This window comes from Ursus americanus, chromosome 18 (genome assembly GCF_024610735.1).
Source record: "Ursus americanus isolate L20-20 chromosome 18, mUrsAme1.1.p, whole genome shotgun sequence".
Classification (NCBI taxonomy): Eukaryota; Metazoa; Chordata; class Mammalia; order Carnivora; family Ursidae; genus Ursus; species Ursus americanus.
Window position 1 is genome coordinate 121,537 of NC_142144.1, and position 24,322 is coordinate 145,858.

At 50.1% G+C, this 24,322-nt stretch overlaps 1 protein-coding gene across 1 annotated transcript in view; it reads right to left on the reverse strand.

Annotated features, from left to right (window-relative positions):
* Positions 1 to 24,322, reverse strand: part of CACNA1B (calcium voltage-gated channel subunit alpha1 B) — a 153,308-nt gene that overhangs the window by 48,257 nt on the left and 80,729 nt on the right. Inside the window, exons 18-24 of the mRNA XM_087869664.1 lie at positions 13,016 to 13,142; positions 9,884 to 10,013; positions 9,527 to 9,586; positions 8,354 to 8,460; positions 5,529 to 5,625; positions 3,708 to 3,868; positions 629 to 766 (exon numbers count right to left, since the gene is read on the reverse strand). Coding sequence (XP_087725790.1) covers positions 629 to 766; positions 3,708 to 3,868; positions 5,529 to 5,625; positions 8,354 to 8,460; positions 9,527 to 9,586; positions 9,884 to 10,013; positions 13,016 to 13,142 — 820 coding nt within the window. The remainder of the gene's footprint in view (positions 1 to 628; positions 767 to 3,707; positions 3,869 to 5,528; positions 5,626 to 8,353; positions 8,461 to 9,526; positions 9,587 to 9,883; positions 10,014 to 13,015; positions 13,143 to 24,322) is intronic.

Genomic DNA, 24,322 nt, shown 5'->3' on the forward strand with positions numbered 1-24,322 from the left:
CACTCCCCAGGACCTCAGTCTCCTGAGGTAGACTACCTTCCCGATAGGGTTTGTACTCAGGGCTGTTGGAAGGCAATCAAGGCAAGGTCTCCAGGGGCCAGAGGTCCTAACCACAGGACAGGTGGAGGCTCAGGAGTTCTGCCCTGCTTACTCCTGGCTCACATCTGCTCATGCCCAGCATACCAGTTCATACCCAGCTTCGCCTATCTTTAGAAAGTCCTGGGCTCCTGGCACAGCATTGATCCTATCTTCTGAGCAGAGGTCCTCCCAGTCCCAAAGGAAGTCCCCTGTCATCCAGTGTGGCACTGAACATGTAAATCCCTCTGTCCACCCTTAACTGAGGCCAGAAGGGTAGGCAGGAGACACTGAATAGCCCCACCCTCCCTCTGGTCTTCAGCCACTCAAAAACGATTTTCAGGAAATCACTATGCTGTGCACTTTGCCTTAATCTTCTGCTCTTCCCAGGCTGCCCACTCTTGGACGGCAGAACCATGTCTTACCCGTAGGTACAAGAGCCTATGGTATATTTGCTGGGTGATTAAAACACGAACAGATGCAGAGTTTGGGACTCCCTGCCCGAGCTGCCCCTTTGCTCTGGCCTGACCTGCTACAATGAGCGAGCACTCACATGGGCCACCCCTCTCCTGTGGACACTGTGAACAGTGTCAGCAGAGCCCAGAGCACGTTGTCATAGTGAAAATCGTACTTCTTCCACTGCCGTGGCTGGGCTTCCACCTCCTCCTTCTCATAATCCAAATACTGGCCCCTGGAAATGAGAACAGAGGTCAGAGTTTAAAGACAAAGGATCCAACTAAACCCATTTGTCTATGGTCAACTGATTTTTGAAAGGGCTGTCCATCCAGTGGAGGAAGAACAGTCTTCAACAGAGAGTGCTGGGACAACTGGTGTCCACTCGCAAAAGAAGGAAGCGGGACCCTACCTCACTCCATGTACAAAACTCAGCTCGAAATGGACCAAAGACCTAAAGATAAGAGCTAACGCTAGAGGGGCGCCTGGGTGGCCCAGCGGTTAAGCGTCTGCCTTCGACTCAGGGCGGGATCCCGGCGTTATGGGATCGAGCCCCACGTCAGGCTCCTCGGCTATGAGCCTGCTTCTTCCTCTCCCACTCCCCCTGCTTGTGTTCCCTCTCTCGCTGGCTGTCTCTATCTCTGTCGAATAAATAAATAAAATCTTTAAAAAAAAAGAAAAGAAAGAAAGAGCTGACGCCAGAGAGCTGTTAGAAGAAGACACAGGGGGCCTGGAATGAGGGAAAGGATTGTGAGATATGACACCAAAATCACTAGCAACAAAAGAAAAAAGCAGGTGAACTGGGCATCATCAAAATGTAAATCTTTGTGCTTCACAGACGGCACCAACACACAGAATGGGACCAAATATTGGAAAATCGTCTCTCTGATAAGACTTTAATCCGGAATATAAAAAGAACTATTATAATCAGTTATAAAAAAGACAAATACCCCAATTTTAAAAAACGGGTAAACTATCTGAAGAGGCATTTCTCCAAAGAAGAAATACAAATGCCAGACAGCACATGAAAAGTTGCTCAGCAGGGTAAGTCATCCAAGAAAGGCAAATGGAAACCACAGTGAGGTATCACTTTATACCTAGAGGGTGGCTGTAACTGATTTTTAAAAAGGAAAATAACAAGCACTGGCAAGGATGTGGAGAAATCAGAACTCTCCCACTCTGCTGGAAAATAAAATGGATCAGCCATGGTGGAAAAGTCTGGCGGTCCCTGAGACCGGTAAGCAGAATCACCACAGGACCCAGTGGGCCCAGGGCTGGGCAGGCACTCCAGAGACATGAACACCACTGTCCACACAAACACTTCGCACGCATCAGTCCCAACAGCCAACAGATGGAAACAACCGAGGAACGGATAAACGAACTGTACCGCACCACGGCACGGAATAAATGCAGCCATACGGGGAATGACGTTCTGACACACGCGATAGTGCGGGTGACCTCAAAACCACGAAGTCAAACACGACAGACCACGTATTTACGATTCCCGTTATACGAACAGGGGAATCTAGAAAGACAAAAAAATAGATTCATGGTTGCTAAGGGCAAGAAATGGGGAGCTAATGAGTAATAAAGGGTATGGGAGTTTTTTGTGTTGTTTTTTAACTTATGAAAATGTCCTAACGTTGACTGTGGTGGTGGCTGCACATATCTGTGAATGTATTAAAAAAATCACTGAATTGTGTAATTTCAATGGATGAATCACATGAATTATATCTTTTTTTTTTAAGATTTTATTTATTTATTTGACAAGAGAGACAGTGAGAGCGGGAACACAAGCAGGGGGAGTGGGAGAGGAAGAAGCACGCTTCCCGCCGAGCAGGGAGCCCAATGCGGGGCTCAATCCCAAGACCCCGGGATCACACCCTGAGCCAAAGGCAGACGCTTAACGGCTGAGCCACCCAGGCACCCCTGAATTAGATTTTAATAAAAACAAAGAATATCACTGAATGGGGGAAAGGGTGCTGGGTCAACGGGATATCCAGCTACAGAAAATTTATCTTTATCCATATCTCACCTAACACACAAAAACCAACCCCAGACAGATCCCAGATCTAAATGTGAAAGAGGCAAAATAAAATTTTTAGAGGAAAACATAACATGTCCCTGACCTTCAGATAGACTTTCTGAACAGGACACAAAGAGTGCTAAATGTAACAGATAAACTGGACTATACGACAATCAAGACTTTGTTTTTTAAAAGACACGTTTTAAAAAGTTGAAAGTACCCCACAAGGGAGGAGAAGACAACCATAATCCATAGATCTGATGAAGGATGACTATCGAGGACTTTACGAAATTTCTGAAACCAATCAGAAAGAGAAAGACAACCCACACAGGAAAACAGGCGAAGGCTTGCACGGACCGTTCCCGGGACACCTGAGCGGTCAGTCACCTGCAGAGGCGCCCAGCATCACTGGCACCACGCAGTGCAAATCACGCCACAGAGAAATGCCACCAGCCCGATGTCAGAAAGGCCAAAGAGCCAAAGACAGAAAGCACGAGTTTCCCCGCTGGGGAGTACCGGAGCTGTCACGTGTGTGGCAGGAGAGTGACTGTACACACACACGTGGCAGCACCTGCAGAAACTGAACACAAGCACAGTGCACAGCCCTGCAACCGCACTGTGAGGCTGGCACTGTGTACATGCCGTCCCAGCACACAGGCCCCGGAGGAGTCACAGCAGCACTGCTCACAAGAGCCTGGGCCTGGGAACGTCCCCATGCCCACCAGGCACCGAGGGCTAAGTACGTGGTGACGTGCTCGCAGGAGAGAACACTGCATGAACACAGGCACCTGCACCGTCATGTGGGTGGAGAAGGAGCTGCCCGCCCTGCCCTGTTCAGCACCCGCACCTCTACCTACTTCCCTTTCCCCTGCTCCTCCCCACCGAGGGCAGTTCTCCTGTTTCCTCCAGCCCCTTGGTCCTAGAGCCTCCAGCAATACGCCAGTGGCCCCCTCGCGTTCCCCATGTCTACGGGCAGGAAGAGCATGTCGCTCGGGAGGCGCTGGTCCCTGAGTCCGCTGAGGAAAACGTGCCGAAAGTCCCTGGTGTGGCCCTGGGGACAGAGGCACACCCGCCAGCTCTCTGGTGACACGCAGGCCCCTCCCAGAGCCCTGGCCTCACGGGGCTCCCCACCCCCGGCCCTGCGTCGGCTTACCGGCAGTCCCTCTCCAGCCCCTTGGACTCGTCCGTGCAGTAGAAGAACTTCCCTTTGAAGAGCTGCACCGCGATGACGGCGAAGATGAACATGAAGAGCATGTAGACGACCAGGATGTTGAGGACGTTCTTCAGCGAGTTCACCACACAGTCGAACACAGCCTGCGGGGACGGGGCTCTGCTCAGGCGCCTTAACGCGGGAAGCTGCCTTCCGCGGCCTCTCCCAGGACCGGAAGAGTGGGCAGGGGGTGCTACAGGGGCTGGCACAGCAGACGGGCTGACCCTGGCAGCACATTTGCCGGACAGGCCACCTAAGTGAGGGTGACCAGGTCAAGCAGCGTCAGGGGGGCTGACACGGAGGGAAAGGGGTGGAGATGGACATGTGGCCAGCCCCCTGCTCCTGCATCTGGGCCTGCCGGTGGGTCACGCTTGGCCCCTGCCCATCAGTGGGAACCCATACGGGGCAGAAAGGCAGCGACGCTGTGGCCAGCTCCGAGCCAGGGACTTGGGGCATGTTTTGGTGTGGCCCAGAGATGACTCTGTCACCTATTAGCACCACTGTCCGGGCTTCTTCTCAGGATCTTTCCTACCCGGAAGCTCAGCTTGCCCTGAACTCCCTGGCTGACCCTGGACTGCTGACCCTGGCCCTGGTCCCTGTTTCTCAGAGCTGAGGAGATCCCCCATCCTGCTCTGGCTGTGCAAAAAAGCAGGTCCACAACCCTCTGCTGAGACACTCCTGGCACACTCAGACACCAGCAGCTGCCTCAGCAAGGGCAGCCACGGCCCACGTGCCCAGTGTCCGCGACACCCCTGACCTACCAGCCCAGGTCCAAGTCCCCACCTGACACAGACGGCCTCTGGCTGCCCTCAAGCCACCCCAGCCCACCCCTTCACAAGCACACTGCCCTCTATAAACCCCACACGGCTTCACCTCTGCACGCTGTTCACAATACTGCACTGCACAACTTGGTGGGATGAAACGAGTTCAAGCATCACAGCATTCCTCACCGTGGGAACACGCTCAGTAAACTCACATCTTAGCACAAGTCCAAGGGTTTGGGTTCACACTCCTCCTTTTATCCAGAACCTCAGCCACACCAATCCTGTGGGCCCAGCCCAGGAACCACTTCTCAGGAGCCCCTGCCCTCCCTGCATCTCCCTCAGAACCCTCTGCCTCTCTCGGCAGCCCCTTCATTCTTTGCTTTTAAATTTCATTTCATTTCGTTTCGTTTCATTTCATAGACAGAGAGGAAGGGCAGAGGGAGAGAAAGAATCCCAAGCAGACTCCCCACTGAGCACGGAGCCTGACGTGGGGCTCGATCTCACAACCACGAGATCACGACCGGAGCCAAAGTCAAGAGTTGGATGTTTAACCGACTGACCCACCCAGGTGCCCCTCGGCAGCCCCTCCTTCCCTGTACAACAGCTGTTGGTGCTGCTGGGTCGAGGACAAAGAGCCTTCCAGAACACTCCTGCGAGGAAGCTCTCTCTTGTGCAGCAGCGTGGAGCTGAGGGAGCTGGACCCACTTACACAGTGTGTGATCTGAGCAAACAGGTGTGGGTCCTCCCTCAGCTCTGCTCATCCCATCCCACGTGGGAGGCTGCAGCCAGACAGGGTTAGTTATAGGGGCACAGGTGCACTCACAAGACACAGGACGCGTGCACAAAGGCACACACACTTGTGCGCCCACGTGCACAGACGTGCACACACGCATACCTACATATACACACGTGCACAGCACACACATGTGCACACGTGCCTACACTCACATATACATGCACAGCCCTGCACGCTGCTCAAGCCCCAACTCCAGGCTCTCACCTTGAGCTTAGGCAGCCGTTTTATGGTCTTGAGGGGCCGCAGGACACGCAAGACTCTCAGGGACTTGATGGTGTTGATGTCTTTCCCTTTGGATCCTCTAGAAGGGAGAAGCCACACATGCAGACAGGCAGGGTGCGCACCTATGCCCAGTTCCCACAAAGCCCACTGGGCTGCACTCCCCCGTGCCTGGTGTCTTAGGCCCCAGGATGCAAGACCTGGGAACAGGGAGGCCTCTGCCCCGCAAGCACCACAGGCCACCACACCTCCTCCTGTGGGTTGCATGACCAAGGCCTCATCCGAGCAGACAAAGGCCAGCACCAGGTCAGCCGCACCTGATGTAGAGGGAAAGCTGGGCTCCCAGATGGGAAGAACGCCTTCTCACAGACCACGTCAACCGTTTCTATGCTAGTGGTCCTCTAACACCCACCCCAAACCAGCTTCATCTGGCTGCCATGTTGAAACCAACAATGGGAATAAAGAGGAGAGGAGGGGGCTGGCCCCAGGACTGCAGACCTCGCTCAGGGCCAGCACACGAAGGCCTACAAGCCATTAGTGCAAGAGCCTTCTGGAAGGGCTGGTTTCTCTTGCTTTTCAGTCCTGGTAGAGGGAGGTGAGGGGAACATGTCTGGCTCTCCCTGCCTGTCCTTGCTCAGCTGCGTCCACACGCCTCCAGATGATGTAAAACGGACTGAGAGGGAGAGGAGGAGAGGGATGACAGGCATGCAGGAAAGGAAGGAGTGAAGGAGAGTAAGAAGAGAGAAAGTTAGATGAATACTGAGGTGATGTGAGGGACAATGCAATGCAAGCGGTGGACAAAGGAAGAAAGAAAGATCAAAGGAAAGAGAAAGAAACAGAGAGGGAGGGAGGGAGGGGGAAAGAGCCCACAGAGAGACAAAGAGAGCAGCAGACAAGAAAACCCGGACTGGGGGAATAAGACAGGGAGTCAGGAAAAGAAAATTCAGGCACCAGATGCAAGCTGGGAAATCCGGGACCAGGGGGCCCGGGTCGGGGGCCCCTCACAAAGGAAGGCGGAGCAGGCCCAGGTGGCTCCCTCAGGCTGCCAGGGGCCCAGTCATTGTCAGACTCTGGGGGCTGGCCTTCTCACCAGCCCACAGCCAGGGCAGCTATGGGGGTGGGGGGTGACCCCCATCGACTGCCTAAGGAGGCAATTCTCAGAAGCAAGGCCACACCCACCCTCAGCAGTGGCTGAGGACTCGGGACTGGGAGTCCCATTCCATCCTGCTCAGAGGTCACCTCCCTCCAAGTTCCCCAGGAGCCTGCGCATGGGGAGAGGGGGCAGGGCCTCTAGTCTTCTTTGGGCTCCTGCTAAGCTCTAGGGAAAGTGAGCTCTGAGGCCCAGGTAGGATCTGTGGGTTAAAGAGAGCTGGGGAATCCCCAGTCCCTTACCTCTGCCCCAAGACCCAGCCAGGGCCTATATTCCAGAACCAGATCGAATTCCCTCTGAAACACCCAGCCTCCAGACCACCGTGCCAGGTGTCTCTGTCACCCCAGGGTTCCAGACACCCGCCCCCAAACCAGGTTCCTCCAGCAGCCCTGCTGAGACCAGTACAGAGAGAACGGGAGGCAGGGTGGGTGGGCAGACACCTGAGGGTTGCAGAAGGGAGGGGCACTGCTCTGGTTTGCTAGGGGAGGGCTCTCTGCAGGGACAGGCCTCAAGGTGGTCTGTGCTCTGTGTCTGGAGGCCTCATTTCACACTTGCCAGCTCACAGCCTTTCTCTTGCTCTGAGGCCACCTGGCTGGACTGTACCCCTTCCCCTGTCTTACTTGCAAGCCCCTCGCTGACACTTCACATACAAGAAAACCGGGGAAGACCCCCAGTGAAGATGCTGCTCACTGCAGGGGGGCAGTTATGAGAACAGAGAAGCAAGAAAGCCCCGTTGCCAGAGAAGAGATGTGGGAAGGTGCCCCGGGATGTCCAACATCCCGGCAGTCATGGTTACAGCAGCCCCCACCCAGAGCCCTCCCTGCCCTCAGGGCCCCATTCCCAGCTTCCGGCACTCAGTCGCCAAGGGCTGGCCTTGCCCCAGCCCCAGCCCCAGCCCCCAACCCAGCCCCCAGAGGCGAGGCAGCAACACATGGCCTGGGGACACGGCTGCTGGCAGCATGCACTCTGGACAGTGAAGGAGGATGAGCGGAGGTGAGGCGTGGTGGGGGGCTGGCCCAGGAGCGGCCATGCTGTGCTGTGATGTGGGGCAGTGCGCGGGGCAGAGGGAAGGCATTACCCCATGAAGCTCCTACCGGGAGTCCAGCAACAAAGAGACAAAGAGAAGAGAGTCAGTGAGGGAGCCTCGCCCTCCCCGAGTGCTCAGAGAAGAATACCGTCCCTCCGACCTTCCTGATCTCCGGGTCTCCTCCGCAGCTCCACCCAGGCCCCCCACACCTGTCCCATGCCCACCACCATGCAGGGTCTGAGGGAGTCAATCCAGGCCCAGCCACAAGGGAGCTGAGTGTCGTCCACTAGGGTGTCCGAGAAACCGGAGGTCTAACACTCCGATAGGGGAGGATGCCCACCAGCGCCCACCAGCTCTCGCTGGCCAAGCAGTGCAGCCGAGGTCAGGGCACGTAAGTTGTTCTGGAAGACCCTACCGGCAGGCACCAAACAAACCAGAAGCCTGCCCGCCCAACGTCAGAACCACAAGCCATGGCAGGGACAAGTGGGCCTTGAGATGCTCTCAACCCCACACAGGAGGGGGGCTACACACAGCCCATGGAGGCCAGTGGGGTCCCCTCCTTCCCTTACCCCCACTCCCACCACAGCTCTGGGACTGCAGCCCAGCCAGACCCAGAGAAGACATGGTACTTACGAGAAGGCAAATGCCACCAGGGCCCCACTGACCACGATGAAGTCCAGAATATTCCATAGGTCCCGGAAGTAGGCCCCAGGGTGCAGCAGCAGTCCCAAATCGATCATCTTCAGGGGAGAAACACGTATTAGATGCTGAATATTTCAGAAAGAAAGGCAGGGCCAGGCCCTAGACTCATGGGGTTGGGGGGAAGGATGCCACTCAGATCACGCCCTCTGAGGGCCTCAGTGGGCCTTTGAATCTCCATGCCATTGATCCCAGTATCCCTACAGGGTCAGGACTGGCTGAGATCTTGCCTGGGCTCCCAACCCCCCTGGAGACCCCCCTCCCCTTGCTGGGCTGCAGGCATACACCCCAGGAAGCTGCTGCCGTGCCCAGACCCTCAGAGGGTGAGCTGTCTGCAGCAGGAGGAAGAGATGGTGGGGTTCACAAGGACCCGGCTCTGCCAGTCCTGAAGCGGTGATTTCTGGCAAGCACCTTAATGTCTCCAAGCCTCAGCTTCCATGTCTATAAAACGGGGTGACAAGAGAAATGTCTCTCCCGTGAGTTTGTAAGAGGAAGTGAAGAAGTGGAGGTGATATGCAGATACACACACACGAAAGTCAGCAGGCCACAGGCACACCCCCAGCTGCGCTGGGGGCAAAGACGGCAGCCGTGTGTGCACACACGCAGCCACTTGTCGGACGCAGATGAGGAGCGGAGCCCGTCAGCATTCGGACAGAGTGGACCAGCACGAGATGGTCAGCCCTTAACCGAACAGGCAGCACTAGAGCTCTTCTAAACAAAAGTCTTCCGCACCCACTCACCACGATGTTCGGGTTTTGGGGACCTCCCTCTTCCCTGCCTGACGTCACAGACAATCCTGAGGGCGGGCTGAGCCCCCACGTGCACGTTACCGCCAGTCTGTAAGCCTTGGTTAGCGGTGCAGTGGAGACAGGAATGGCACTGGGGAGCTCCCCCAAGCTGGCATAACGCTGTGGTGAATCTCTGGTGAACTGGCCTCTGCCTCCACAACACACGTCAGCACACTCGTGTGCTTGCATTCTCTCACTGAGCACACACCCAGGGCACACCCACCAGGCGCCCTCATCAGAGGCTACAGGCCCCAGCCTGTGTCAGCCATGAGGGTGGATGAGGGAAGCACTGGGCCGCCAGGGCAACCACATATCTCACCTTTATCACCATCTCAAAGGTGAAGACCCCTGTGAAAATGTAGTCCATGTACTTCAGAGCCTAGAATCAACAGGAAGGTTCCTGTCAAGGGCTGGGCCGACAGCTCGAGCCCGGACAATTTCAGCAGCGTCATGCTTTTCCTGCAGGCCTCTGAACAGACAACTCCTTGGCAGGTGTGCCTGTGAGACAAGCCCCCTCTGGCAGCAGCTCTGGCCCTGGGCACATGCCCCCTCTTCCTGTCTGTAACTCAGGGCTGGGTCAGGAGGCGCCCGCAGACCTGCATCCCCACACCCCTAGAGGGAGCAGACAGGACCCTGGAACGGCCCAGCCCCTCTCCAGCCCGAGGGCCGTGCTCACGTTGTTCCTGGGCGAGTCTGTCCGCACCGGATCCTCGGCGGCCAGGGCAATACTGCTCAGGGCGATGACCACAAGAATGACCATCTCGAAGTACCGCATGGTCACGATGTAATGGCAGAAGCGGCGGAGCCTGCAGAGCAAAGCACAGGCGGCCCGAGGCCCAGCGCTGAGCCGGGCGGGTCCCCCTTCCCGGAGCGCATGCTTGGCCTCTCCCTGTGGAAGGTGTCACACCAGAACCAAGTTCTGCTGAGTGTCCCTGTGTTTGGGAGACAGCGGCCAGGTGACGGCTGGTGCCTCAGATTCTCGAGAGGGTGTCCCAGGAAGAGGGGTGGGAAGGCTGCAGAAACCCACACACATTCACCTCCTGTGTGCGGACTGCTGTGCCCTCTACAGATTCACAAAGGGCGGGGAGGGGGGCCGAGGCTGCTGTTCAGAGAGGACAAGGCTGAATGAAACCAGCACTCCCGGGAAGGTCAGGTTGGGTCTCAGTGGGAGGTGGGACAGCAGGCCTCTCTGGAGAACTCGGGAAACCTCTCTGGGTCTGTGCCGGCCCGGGCGTGCCTGAGCCCCCAGGGCTGTGTGTGTCCCCTGCCCCCTGCCGCACTAGACAGCGTTACTGACCACCATTCTGTTGTGTTCAGGCACGTGCCGGAGCCCGGGGCCCGGTGGTGAACAGGGCGGACAGGCACCAACAGGGGACTCTCGGATGCTGACAAGTGACAGGCAGTGACCAGGAGATCTGGGAAGACCCCTTGGGGGCAGTGAAGCTGATCCCAGGGGATAAGGGGGAGCAACCACAGAGCCTGCACACAGGGGAGGTGGGGACAGACCTGTGTCTCTCCTCTGCCACCGGCCCCTCTCTCTCACTGCCACCTCCCTATTCTCAGGGCCTTAGGTCTGAAGGGACCTTCCACCTCCCAGCCACGCCCACCCACTTCTCTCTCCGCCTCGAAGGGACTACTGTGCTCTCCTCTTCGCCATGACCACCGCCATACTCTGGACTCCACACCGACCAGAGTCCCCCTTCCCGGGCCCTCTGGTGACCCCCCCGGCATGCCTGCCGCTGTACAGACACCTCTCTCCTCCCTCCTCAAGGACGCTCCATCTCTGCCTCTTTCCTTCTGCATCTCAGGACTGAGTATCTGCCCTCACTCAGCTCTCCCCCTGGCCCATGCCCCCGAGTCCACCAGCCGGGACACCTCTACTATTTGTCCCTGCTCTGCAGGGTCTGCCTCCCCCGCCCCCAGCTCGGTGGGGCCCCAACTATCCTGCAGAAGCTCTGGGTGTCATCCCTGACATCTCCTTCCCCTCCACATCTAATTTATCACGTTCTGCAGATTCTCTCCAGAATGTCTTCCCAAGCATTTCACTCCCAAACCTCCCCACACGACCACCGTCATCAGATCTCCACCGTCTCTTCCTGCAAACCTTGACTGCATAAGCTCTGTCCAAGGGCTGTGCTGAAGTGCAGCCTGACTGTGTGCCCACCGCCCCCCAGCTGCCTGCCGCCTCTCTGCTCTTTGCAGCACTAGTGCAGCCTGACTGTGTGCCCACCGCCCCCCAGCTGCCTGCCGCCTCTCTGCTCTTTGCAGCACTAGTGCAGCCTGACTGTGTGCCCACCGTCCCCCAGCTGCCTGCCGCCTCTCTGCTCTTTGCAGCACTAGTGCAGCCTGACTGTGTGCCCACCGCCCCCCAGCTGCCTGCCGCCTCTCTGCTCTTTGCAGCACTAGTGCAGCCTGACTGTGTGCCCACCGCCCCCCAGCTGCCTGCCGCCTCTCTGCTCTTTGCAGCACTAGTGCAGCCTGTGTGCCCACCGCCCCCCAGCTGCCTGCCGCCTCTCTGCTCTTTGCAGCACTAGTGCAGCCTGACTGTGTGCCCACCGCCCCCCAGCTGCCTGCCGCCTCTCTGCTCTTTGCAGCACTTTGCATCTAAGTTGTGGCCTCTCCATAGGGCACGCAGCAGCCCACTGGCCTCTGTGCTTTTCCACTCGGTTCTGTCTTCAGCTGTTCTGAGCCTGATGCCCTCACTTCTGGACCATTGTGATTTCTCTTCTTTCCACAAAGAATGCTTGTTCCTTTCTCTTCCCCTTAGTGCTCATTCACCTTTAGGGTTCAACTGAGATCCCTTACTTCCTCCAGGAAGGGTCTCCGACCTTCCCCACCTGCTCCCAGACAGAGAACCTCTCTACCTTCCCTGCCCACGCTCCCAGCAGAGCAGAGTAAGCTCCCAGGAAGCATGTGCTGAGTGAAAGCATGAAGAGAAGGGGCGACGGTGGATAGTGGAGGCTGGGTAGAGACACTGCACGCTTGGAGAGATGGGGACAAAGGGTGCAGCCTGACTCCATCGGATCCTGCTGCCCTCTGCCCCCCCGCCCCACTCCACCACACTGGCTTTTATTACTTACACCTTCACTTCATCTGTTGCCTCTGCCAGGGATGGTCTCCCTCCCTTTCCTCACCAGTCTCACCTCCCACTGAGACCCAACCTGACCTTCCCACCCTAACATCAGCACCCCAGCAGCTCTGTGCTTCCTTTGCACTTCCCTCCAGGGGATGTCTTAGGCCCCTTACTTATTTGTCTGGTTTGCTCTCTGTCTCTCCTACTTGCACAGAAGCTTATCAAGGACAGGGGTCCTTGTTTGTTCTGCTCATTATCCTGTACTCCCAGCACCTAAAATGCTGTTAGTGTATAAGTACTGGGTGACCTAATGCAGCGACTGGACTGAGGAGTGGATGAAAACTGCTGGTGACCTCATGATAAACGGAGGGGAGAAAGATGGGCAGACATGTGCGTGAACATGGACCACACACGCAGGCATGCGTGGACAGTGGGCACGAAGGACACAAACTGGGTGTGTGTGTGCGGCGATGAACGGTCACTGCAGTGGGGGTAGCAGCTCTGGGGCTGACTGTCTGTGTGTCTGTGGACAGGCCATGGACCTTCCCTGTGCCTTCGTGTCCACCTGTGGGTGAGGTAACAACAGTATGTGCTGACAGACTGCTGTGATGACCATGAAAATGCATGGACTCGGCACCCGCCAGGTCACGTCTAGCACACACTGCGACCGTGCACACAGACCGTGGCCACGGACATGGGACAGGCACATGGCATGGGCAGGCGAAGGAGACTCACAGGTTGGTGGGGCTTAAACAAAACATGGAGCTGTATGGGACGATGGGTCGGGGGCCACTCCTCATCACATCATCAGCTTCCACCTCCTTCTTCCCCTCGGCTTGGCTCTCCAGGTCCACGTTACCACCTACAAGGACACATGGCCACCAAGTTAGAGGTATGGTGCACGTGAAGCCCACATCACACAGGTCTTACCCAAACAACAGACACGGTCCCAGCCCCAACCGCACAGGCCTTCAGGGACCCAGCCAGGGAAGGGCATGTGGCTAAGAACACAGCTTCACGTGGGACTCCCTCCAATCATGGTCAGATCACGACTGAGGACTGAGCCAGCACTGGAGGCCCCTCCTCCCCTCTCACTGCACAAGGGTCAGGGCGGGAGCTGCACCAAGCACTGTGCCCTTGGCTGGGGACACCTCTGCCTCCACTAGGGGCCTCTGGTCTAGATGTTCTAGGAACACCAAAGTCCCCCTTGGCCCCAGAGACCAGGGCCAGCAGGCTCTGCTCCCCTGGTTCAGGGCTCAGCGCCTCCTTGAGAAAAGGTACCGTGTGGCTGCCTGGTGAGACTGCCCCGCTTGCCTCTGCAGAGACCTCGGGCCAGCAGGACAGGGAGGAGTGGGGGCCAGCCCTGGACCACAGACACTCTTCTGAACCCGGGAGTCCAGGCGGACCCCGCTTGGGATTCTCTCCTTCAGGACCCTGGCAAAGGTCTGCAGAGCCTGGACAGTGACCCAGGGAGGACTTCAGCAGAGCCCACATCTCGTATGGGCTCCTACTCGGCTCCTCACTGCTCACTCCCCTGTCCCTCAGCCCCCACGTCTTATTAAGGAGATTCTGTTAGCTAGATTCTTGTTCTTGGTAAGTAGATTCTGGTGTCTGTGAGTAGTGCTTTTCTCGCAGTGACTTTCCATTTTTCAGTATCCTAAAGTATGTTTCCATTCTTGTGGGTAACGAAGTTCCCAAGACGTCAGGGACGCCCAGGAAGACAGGGCAGTGACTCGGAGCCAATGCCTACTGCTGTACCTCATCTCTACTTCTTACAAGAAACAAAAGCAAAGAGGATGTTAAAAGGCAGCAGAAACGAGGGTGGTTACCGCCGGAGCCCGTGTGGCCGCGCGTCCCAGAGAGGACAGCTGGGCGGAGAACAAGCCCTAGAAGTTTGTGGAAGAGCTCCCAGCAGCAGCGGCCGTTCCCTGCTGGTGGTGTCGTTATATGATCTCTCAGAAAGCAGTGTGGCAATAAAGCCCTAAAAAAATCTATTTATTGATTTAATCTGTGACCTGTATTCACAAAAGTGTTGTTGTGAGTTCTTCTACAATAACAAAAAATTATAAGACATCCAATCATAGGAAAAAGACTAAGTTTAAAACAGTCACAGGATTCACCAACTACAGATATTAAAAATGCCTACGAAGAGTTTCAATGACAAAGGAAGTTTATGATATTAGAAGTTAAAAAAGGCCGTATATGTGTGTGACCCAGATGAGCTCAACTCCAACACAATAATATACACGGGGAGAGAAAGAACACCAAAACAATAATAATAATTGTGGTGATCTCTCAATAGCTGACAGTAATTTTAATTCTCTTCACTATACTTTTAACATTAAAAAAAAATTTTCCAGGATGAGCATGCATTTCTTTTAAACTAAGAAACATTTATTATTTTAAAACCACAGCTTTTCCTTTCGGACCCCCCACGATAACAGTAAGGCAGGACCAGTACGGACTCAATGAAGAATTTTGCTGCTCGAAGTAAGTGGAACGAAGATGCCAGAAACCGGATGGAAATACTCCTCCTGAAATAGATTTGCAGCAACAACAAAAGTCATCAATTAAGTCAAAGCAGACCAAGAAAAGCAGGAGAGGGTCCAAAGGGAACTGCGAGAGACTGAGCAAGTTCATTGTTAGAAGCAGGTTACTAAAAAAAAGGCTTGACAGTAAAATTAAATCATGAAACAGGACATGCCGTCCTGCAAAATGGCCAGACACAGAGAGCATTCCCGAGAAACAGCCACATGCTGGACGTGGTCCAAGAGCTTTAACGCCGCACGATAGCACTCACCGGCTTGCGCTGTCACCTCTGTGTTCCAGACTAAGAACCGAGACGTTACCTCGTGGGGTCATGATGTAGCAAGGCTGGGAGAAGGGCCTGGAGCCGCGGGCTTACTACACGGTAGGGAGCTACAGGAGGGTTCCTACTAGACTGCTCTCCTCAAAGAGGGCTAAAGTGAGCCCAGACCGGGGGTGTCCTGGGCTTCCGGGAAAGCAGCGGTAATGACACAAGCCACCCTCATCTGGCCCCACAGATCGGGCAACCCGTCTCAACTTGAAGAGAATTTCAGCCCTACTGACATCCTGCTATAGAATTTCTCTCCTATACATTCAGAAGGGCACTAGCTATCTACCACCCTTGGGAGAACTGAAAAAGTAGTCCGTCAATTCATTTTCTATAGGGCTTCATTATCTCACAAAACCCCAGCCAGGAAATGGTGGATTCAGGTCAGTCATACATAAACTCAAAATAAAAAATATCACCGAATGGACCAGGAAGCAACGTCAGCATGAATGACAGACAGCAGAGACAAGTAATAGTGTTACACCCTCCACAGACTTCAGATACAAGAATTTTAAAAAAATTTAAATGAAGAATATAAAGTAGCTAAATGTAAATATGTAAATAAATTAAAAAAATGAATCTTAAAGAAATGAAAAAACAATAAAACTCTATAAAATTAACCCAGCATTTCCATGACCTGTGACAGAGAAACGTAAAATGGACTCATTGTCCCACTGAAAACAGCTACGAAAACTGAACAAAATATATAATGTAACTGTTTAAAGGCCCTGGGAACAAACCAACTTGGACAGAAGCCAAGAAGCTATAATGCTTGGAAGAAGGGAGCCACAGAGATGAGCCCGTGTTCCCCCAGCTTTTCCCCTAAGGCCACGTACCTAGTTGTGGTGCAAGGAAACAGAACCCAGTAGAAAGCAACAGGGAGGAAGAGGAAAAGACTGGAGTTTGGGAATGACGAAGTCTCTGGGAACGAGGGGCAAAACCCCAGAGTGAAGTGCAGGGGAGACGTGAGTCACTCCATCAGCCCCGATTAGGTCCCTCCCGTCACCACTGCACATGTGCGAGAGGAGGCTGGCCTCCGCTAGAAGCAAAGGCCCTCCAGGAAGCTCACGTCAAAGAGGAGAGCAAGGCTGAGGCTTGATGCTGGGTGTCAGTGCCAACAGAGATGTCACTTTGCTGGCACTGCGTTTCATCCGGGTCGTTCCCGTTTGTGTTAGGGTTCTGGTTACAGAGTAGCACAGGCGTGGCATCATTGCCCTTTACCCTGTCTTTCCTATAAGGCCTATTATTTTCAGTGCATGGCATCTTCAAGAATGCACATGTCACGTTGCAGCAGGAACGTCTGTAGTTACGAAAGACAGAAAATGATGTTGATCAAAAACACAAGAAATAATAAGTGTTGGGGAGGGTGTGGAGAGAAAGGAGCCCCGTGCACTGTTGGTGGGAAGGCAACCCGGGGCAGCCACTGTGGAAGCAGTGCGGAAGTCCCTCAAAAAATGAAAAATAGAATTACCACATGCTCCAGTGGTTCCACAACTGAGTATTTACCCAAAGAATAGGAAAATACTAATGAAAAAGATACGTGCAACCCTTAAGTTTACAGCAGCATTTCTTACAAGAGCCAAACCATGGAAGCAGCCCAAGTGTGAGGTGAGAAAGGAATGGGTAAAGAAGATGTGGTTATATACACAACAGACTATTACTCAATATTAAAAAGAATGAAATCTTGCCATTTGCAACAATATGGATGGATCTAGACAGTATTATGCTAATTGAAATGAGTAAATCCAAGAAAGACAAATACCACATGATTTCACTCATATGTGGAATTTAAGAAACAAAACATTCGAACAAACAAATTAAAAAGAGACCCCAAAAAAACCCACAAAACACACACACCCAAACCCAGACACTTATATACAGAGAAAAAACTGCTGGTTGCCAAAGGGGAGGTAGGTGGGGGAACATGTGAAATAGGTGAAGGAGATCAAGAGTCCACTCGTCATGATAAGCACTGAGTGATGTACAGAACAGCTGCACCAGGGGCATCTGGGGGGCTCAGGCAGTTAAGCATCTGCCTTTGACTTAGGTCATGATCTCAGGGTCCTGGGATCAAGCCCTGCGGCAGGATCCCTGCTCAGTGGGGAGTCTGCTTCTCCCTCTCCTTCTGCCCCTGCCACCCCACTGCTGCTCATGCTCTCTCTCTTTCCTCTCAAATAAAAAAAAAAAAAATCCTAAAAAAAAAAAAAAAGAATTGCTGAATCACTCCATTGTACACCTGAAGGTAATATAACACTGTATGTTAATTACACTTCAATGAAAAAAGAAGGAAAATGATATAAAGATCTAAGATGCAATATAAAAAGGAAAGCCAAGAAATTGATGGATCTAAATAAACATGATCTCTATAAAGTCAAAACAATAATAATACCTACTTTGTAAGATTAAAAAAAGAACTAAAAGGGTGTCCTACAAAGGACAACAATAACAAGGGAGTTGAGAGAAATGGGACTGCAACCGCTGCTCTAGGACCATAGCATTGCTCAAAGGGGAACTTAGAGTAAAAAATAACTATAGACTGTTACGCAGGCATGATAGCCATTACAAGGACAGCCACTAAAAACAAAAAACAGATATAGAGTCCATAGCTTTTAAACTAGTAGAGGCGAAAATGTGATACTTAAGCAAATAAACAACCAATTATTCAATATTTCTAAAAGGAAGGAAAAAAGAAAAAAGCACAGGAAAAATGGAACAAGTGTCACAATCTAAACTGCATGAAGCAAGTCCAAGTAAACTAACATAATAAATACAAGTACAACCCACCCGGCTATTAGCTAACACAGGTTATCCAGCTGCATTTCTAAAACATACAGTTATGTGCAGTTTCCAAGACACACGCCTGAAATATAAGGCCACGTAAAGGTCACAAGTCAAAAGACACACCTGCCAAATGTTAAAAAAAAAAAGTTCAGTTCTATATTCGCGTCAGAAAAATACACTTTAAGAAACATCATTAGAGTGACAGATGGTCAGCATAAGAGGACAAGAGGCTCAGACCTTGAAGGGTTCACACACATATAAAAAACCCCAAATACAGAAAGCAATATATATCTTAATAGAAGTTTGGGTTTTTTAATGAAGAAATAAAACAAAAAGCCCCACAAAAGAGATTCAGAGACACAGAGCTACTATTTTAGAAACATATACAACAGTACTTGGTCATCTGTTAGACTGTTTTTTACAATGAGCTGCATGTTTCAAACTATTCAAAATAACTGCATTCTATAAATAAATACATACATACACACACACGTCCACCAAGAACTGACAAGTCTAAAAAAATAAAGATTTCAGTGCACCTCACTCAATTATCAATGGGTCAATCTTGGCAAAATATTAGTGAATATACAGAATATTTAGCAATACAACCAAAAACTTGATTTAACAGACAAATATAAAAAGGCCAGTGATCAACTGAACATAATTAAACAAAAATAAATTTAAAAATAATTTTTTTAGAAGGCCAGTGTTCCCTAAATTAGAGAAAACATATTCTTCTTTTCTTTTCTTTTTTTTAAGATTGATTTATTTTAAAGAGAGAGAAAGCATGAGTGAGAGGGGCAAAGGGAGAGGGGGCGAGAATCTCAGGCAGACTCCACACCAGGTGCAGAGTCTGACTTGGGGCTCGATCCCACACGCCTGAGACCATGACCTGAGCTGAAACGCACAGTTAGATGCTTAATGACTAACCCTCTCAGACGCCCTGAAGACATATTTCTCTTAAGCACATGTGGAAACATTTACAAAACTTGACCATGTGCCAAGCTGTAAAGCAATTATAAAATATCTCAAAGGAAACCATCATACAGATCATGTTCTCTAAAAACAGTGCAATTAAGTTAGAAATTAAGGTATGGGGCGCCTGGGTGGCACAGCAGTTAAGCGTCTGCCTTCGGCTCAGGGCATGATCCCGGCGTTGTGGGATCGAGCCCCACATCAGGCTCCTCCGCTATGAGCCTGCTTCTTCCTCTCCCACTGCCCCTGCTTGTGTTCCCTCTCTCGCTGGCTGTCTCTGTCTCTGTCGAATAAATAAATAAAATCTTAAAAAAAAAAAGAAATTAAGGTAGTAATCAGAAACAAAAAGATTAATTAGGATTTAAATTTTAGAATTAGAAATTGAAAAACAGACTTTAAAGAGTTCATTGGTCAAAAATTATGTATTGAGGCAGTATAACTGTCTATATAAAAAAACAAAATAATCTACAGAGAAATTATTTAGGGTAACAAGAAAGCTTACTTGGCAACTCTGTGGCTGGAAACAAAGCCAACAAACATAAAAATACAGTTTTGTACACAATATCACTTAAAAAACAGAACAAGCAAAATAACAAAGAAAACAAAAAGGAATTTTAGGGCAGTGAAACTACTCTGTAAGATACTATAAAGGTAGATATATGTCATTATATATTTGTCCAAAACCTTAGAACATAAAACACCAAGAGTGAACTCCAATATAAACTAGGAACTTTGGTGGAGGCTCATTGACTGTAACAAACGCATCCCTTTAGTGGCGGGGGGTGGGGGTTGCCGATAGCAAGGGAGGTTGCACTTGCACATGGGCAGTGAGTATATAGCAAATCTATACTTTCTGCTTAATTTTACCGTGACCCAAAGCTGCTCTAAAAAATAAAAAGATAAGCTGTTTAGTATAAGAGAAAAGAGATAAAAATACAAAATCAAAGAAGATAAAAATCCTATAATCTTACATTTGAATTACAAATGCCAAAACAATATATGATATATTCTCCTCTTTAAAAAAGAAAAAAAGTAAAACATCCATTTACCAAAAACAAACAAACCAAAAAAAACCCCTCAACAACGTAGGTTGTAGAGGGAAGGTACCTCAACATAATAAAGCCCTTGTATGAAAAACCCAGAGCTAAGATAATATTCAATGGTGAAAAGCTGAGAGCTATTCCCTTAAGATCAGGAACAAGACTAGATGTCCACTCTCACCACTTTTATTCAACATAGTACTATAAGTTCTAGCCACAGCAATCAGACAAGAAAAAGAAATAAAAGGCATCCAAATTGGTAAGGAAGAAATAAAACTTTTACTATTTGCAAATGACATGATACCCTAAAGAGAAAAGCCCAAAGACTCCACTAAAAAACTATTAGAACTCATAAATGAATTCAGTAAAGTTGCAGGGTACAAAAATCCATATATAGAAATCTGTTGCATTTCTATACACTAATAATGAAATATCAGAAAGATAAATTAAGAGACTAATCTCACTTACAATTGCACCAAAAGTAATAAAATAAACTTAACCAAAGAGGTGAAAGAGCTGTATTTTGAAAACTATAAAACACCGATGAAAGGAATCAAAGATGACATTAATAAATGGAGAGAGACTCCGCGCTCATGGATTGGAACAAATACTGCTAAAGTGTCCACATCACCCAGAGCAAACCACAGATTTAATGCAATCTCTGTCAAAATACAAACAGCATTTTTCACAGAATTAGAACAAATAATCCTAAAATGTATATGGAACTAAAAAAGTCCTGAATAGCCAAAGCAACCTTGAAAAAGAAGGACAAAACTGGAGGTATTACAATCCCAGATTTCCAGGTATATTATAAAGCTGTAGGAACCAAGATAGTATGGTACTGGCACAAAAATAGACACATAGATTAAAAGAACAAAACAGAAAACCCAAAAATAAACCCATGTTTTTATGGTCAATTAATCTATGACAAAGGAGGCAAGACTATGCAATGGAAAAAAGTCTCTTCACCAAATGGTGCTGGGGGCGGGCCGCCTGGGCGGCTCAGTCGGCGAAGTGCCTGCCTTTGGCTCAGGTCATGATCCCAGGGTCCTGGGACCAAGCCCCATGTCAGGCGTCCTGCTCACTGTGGAGCCTGCTTCTCCTTCTCCCTCTACTCCTCCCCGCTGCTCACTCTCTCTCCCGTTCTCTCTCTCTCAAAAAAAATAAATAAAATCTTTAAAAACAACAACAACAACAAATGGTATTGGAAAATTGGACAGCTACATACAAAAGAATGAAACTGGACCATTATCCAACACCATGCACAAAAATAAACTCAAAATGGGTTAAAGACCTAAATGCAAGGCCTGAAATGATAAAAATCCTAGAAGAGAAAACAGTAATTTCTCTGATATCGGCTATCGCAACATTTTTCTAGATAAGTCTCCTGAGGCAAGGGAAACAAAAGCAATATTAAACTATAGGGACTACCTCACAATAAAAACCTTCTCAACAGTGAAGGAAACATTGGACAACAACAAAAAAGGGCAACCTACTGAACGGAAGAAGAAATTTGCAAATGACATCCAATAAAGGGTTAGTATCCAAAATATATAAAGAGTTTTACCAGTCAACCCCAAAAAACCCTACATAATCCAATTAAAAAATGGGCAGAAGACATGAACATTTTCCCAAAGAAGACACATAGACGGCCAACAGACACATGAAAAGATGCTGAACACGACTCATCATCAGGGACATGGAAGTCAAAACCACGATGAGATACCACCTCCCACCTGTCAGAATGGCTAAACTCAAAAATACACAAACAAATGTTGGACAGGATAAAGACAGAAAGGAACACTCGTGCACCACTGCTTGATGTAAACTGGTGCAGCCACTATGGAAACAGTATGGAGGTTAATCAAAAAGTTAAAAATAGAATTACCATGTGGTCCAGCCATTGCACTACTAGGTATTTACCAAAGAATACAAAAACACTAATTCAAAAAGATACACACAGGGGCACCTGAGTGGCTCAGTCAGTTAAGTGTCCAACTCTTGATTTCCACTCAGGTCATGATTTCAGGGTGGTGAGATCGAGCCCCACGTCAGGTTCCAAGCTCAGCAAGGAGTCTGCTTGAGATTCTCTCTCTCCCTCTGCCCCTCCTCACCACCACACGGGTGCTCTCTCTCTCTCAAATAAAAAATAAATAAGTCTTAAAAAAAAAAAGATAACATGTACCCCTGTGTTTATGCAGCATTATTTACAATAGCCAAACTGTGGAAGCAGCCCAAGTGTCCATCAACAGACGAATGGAAAAAGAAGATGTGGTACAGACACATACAATGGAATATCATCAGCCATAAAACAACGGAATCTTGCCATTTAAACACCAGAGATGGGTCTAAAGAGTATAACACTAAGTGAAATAAGTCAGAGGAAAACAAATACCACATGATTTCACACATATGTGGAACTGAATAAACAAAACAAACCAGCAAAGGAAAAAAGAGACAGACTCTTCACTATAAAGAAAAAACGGGTGGTCGCCGCAGCGGAGGGGGAGGCCGGGGATGCGTGAAACAGGTGAAGGGGATTAAAGGATACTTATCATGATGAGAACTGAGTAATGCATACAATTGCTGAATCACTATATTGCATACCTGCTAATATAGCACTGCACATTAATTATACTGGAATTTAAATAAATAACAATTAGTTATTTAAATTTAAAAGGGAAAAAAGTTCTGAAAAGGTTGGAAGCAATAAAAACCCAGTAGCAGCAACCACATTGCTAAATAAACACCGTTTCCCATCAAAGGAGCCGCAGCGTCTGAGATCGGGCTCCACAGCAGCAGACCGTAGGATGAGGGCCACACGCAAGGGACTGATTACCCCCAGAATAAACCGGAGGGAGTGAGGAAAACAACGGGAAGAGAAAACAGCCAAGCAAGAGTGCAGTTTCAGATAAAACCATGCAACAGCAGGGTCAGGCTGTTCCCACAGGACTCTGGGGTCTGAGTTAGACCTTGAAGTTGTCCCAACCTGAAGCCACAGGGATGGGCTTTCCTACCCTTTACACCACCCCTTCGTTAGCTCTGGTCACTGGGGAGATGTATGTCCACCGCCTGTCCTCTCCCTCCAGTGGTCAATGGCAGTCCTCCAGGAGGAGCTGAAGGTGAGACCACTGAAGTAAAAGGACGGAAATGTGTAGCAACAGCCAGTGTGCAATACACAGGTCTCCTTGGAGAGATGGCCAACTCCACGTCTGGGGCAGAAAAGGTACATAATAACCCTGGAACACGTTGTCATAGATGAAAACCGGAAAACAGGGGCGCCTGGGTGGCACAGCGGTTGAGCGTCTGCCTTCGGCTCAGGGCGTGATCCCGGCGTTATGGGATCGAGCCCCACATCAGGCTCTTCCGCTGGGAGCCTGCTTCTTCCTCTCCCACTCCCCCTGCTTGTGTTCCCTCTCTTGCTGGCTGTCTCTATCTCTGTCAAATAAATAAATAAAATCCTTAAAAAAAAAAAAAAGAAAACCGGAAAACTACCAAAGACAACTTAGGCATGTGAGGTCAAAAAAAAGCCAACCATAAGGGGCTCCCACTGGCCAAAGATGGGACAATCTGAGCACCAAAAGCAACACTGAGTTCCAAGAACTAAAGCACAGCAAACACATTAAAATAAAAAAACTCATACTGGTAATTCTCATAAATCTCTACTTGGCCATATTTGGAGTTTCTGGGCCCCAACTCACTACTGTAAAGATCCATACACAGGGGCACCTGGGTGGCTCAGTTGGTTAAGCATCTGACTCTTGGTCTCAGGGTTGTGAGTTCAAGCCCCACATTGGGCTCTGCACTCAGCAGGGAGTCTGCTTGTCCCTCTTCCTCTGCTCTTCCCCACTCCAGCCCCACCACTTCAAATAAGCAAAATCTTTTAAAAATATAAATAAATAAATAAATAAATAAATACCCATACATAAAGGGACAGAATTATATCTTGCTTAATACAAATACAAACAGTATTCCAAATAGTCGATGAGGAAAGTTCTTCCTTACAGTAAAGGTAAAAATAATAAATGCGTAAAGAATGACAGAATCATAAATTCACCATTGTGTGATACATAATGAAATAACGGACCTGGGTAACAAACATCAGTGTCTACTAAAACCTTTAGGGGAAAGGCTGGTAGAGAACTTTACGGTGGAAGGGTCAGGCCAAACCACTGTAACATGACCCAAGGGAAAGCACTGTGACACTATACACCTCGCATCTCCCGTGTACGGCAGCAGGAAGCACACCACCTAGGAAGCTTCCCAGAAGAGTTTAATCTGATTCAATCAAGTCTTTAGATCTGTAGTTTACAAACAAGGGCATTTGGCAACCTCTGGAGACATGTTTAGTTGTCCTCATCAGAGGGTGCTGCTGGTACCTGGAGGGTACAG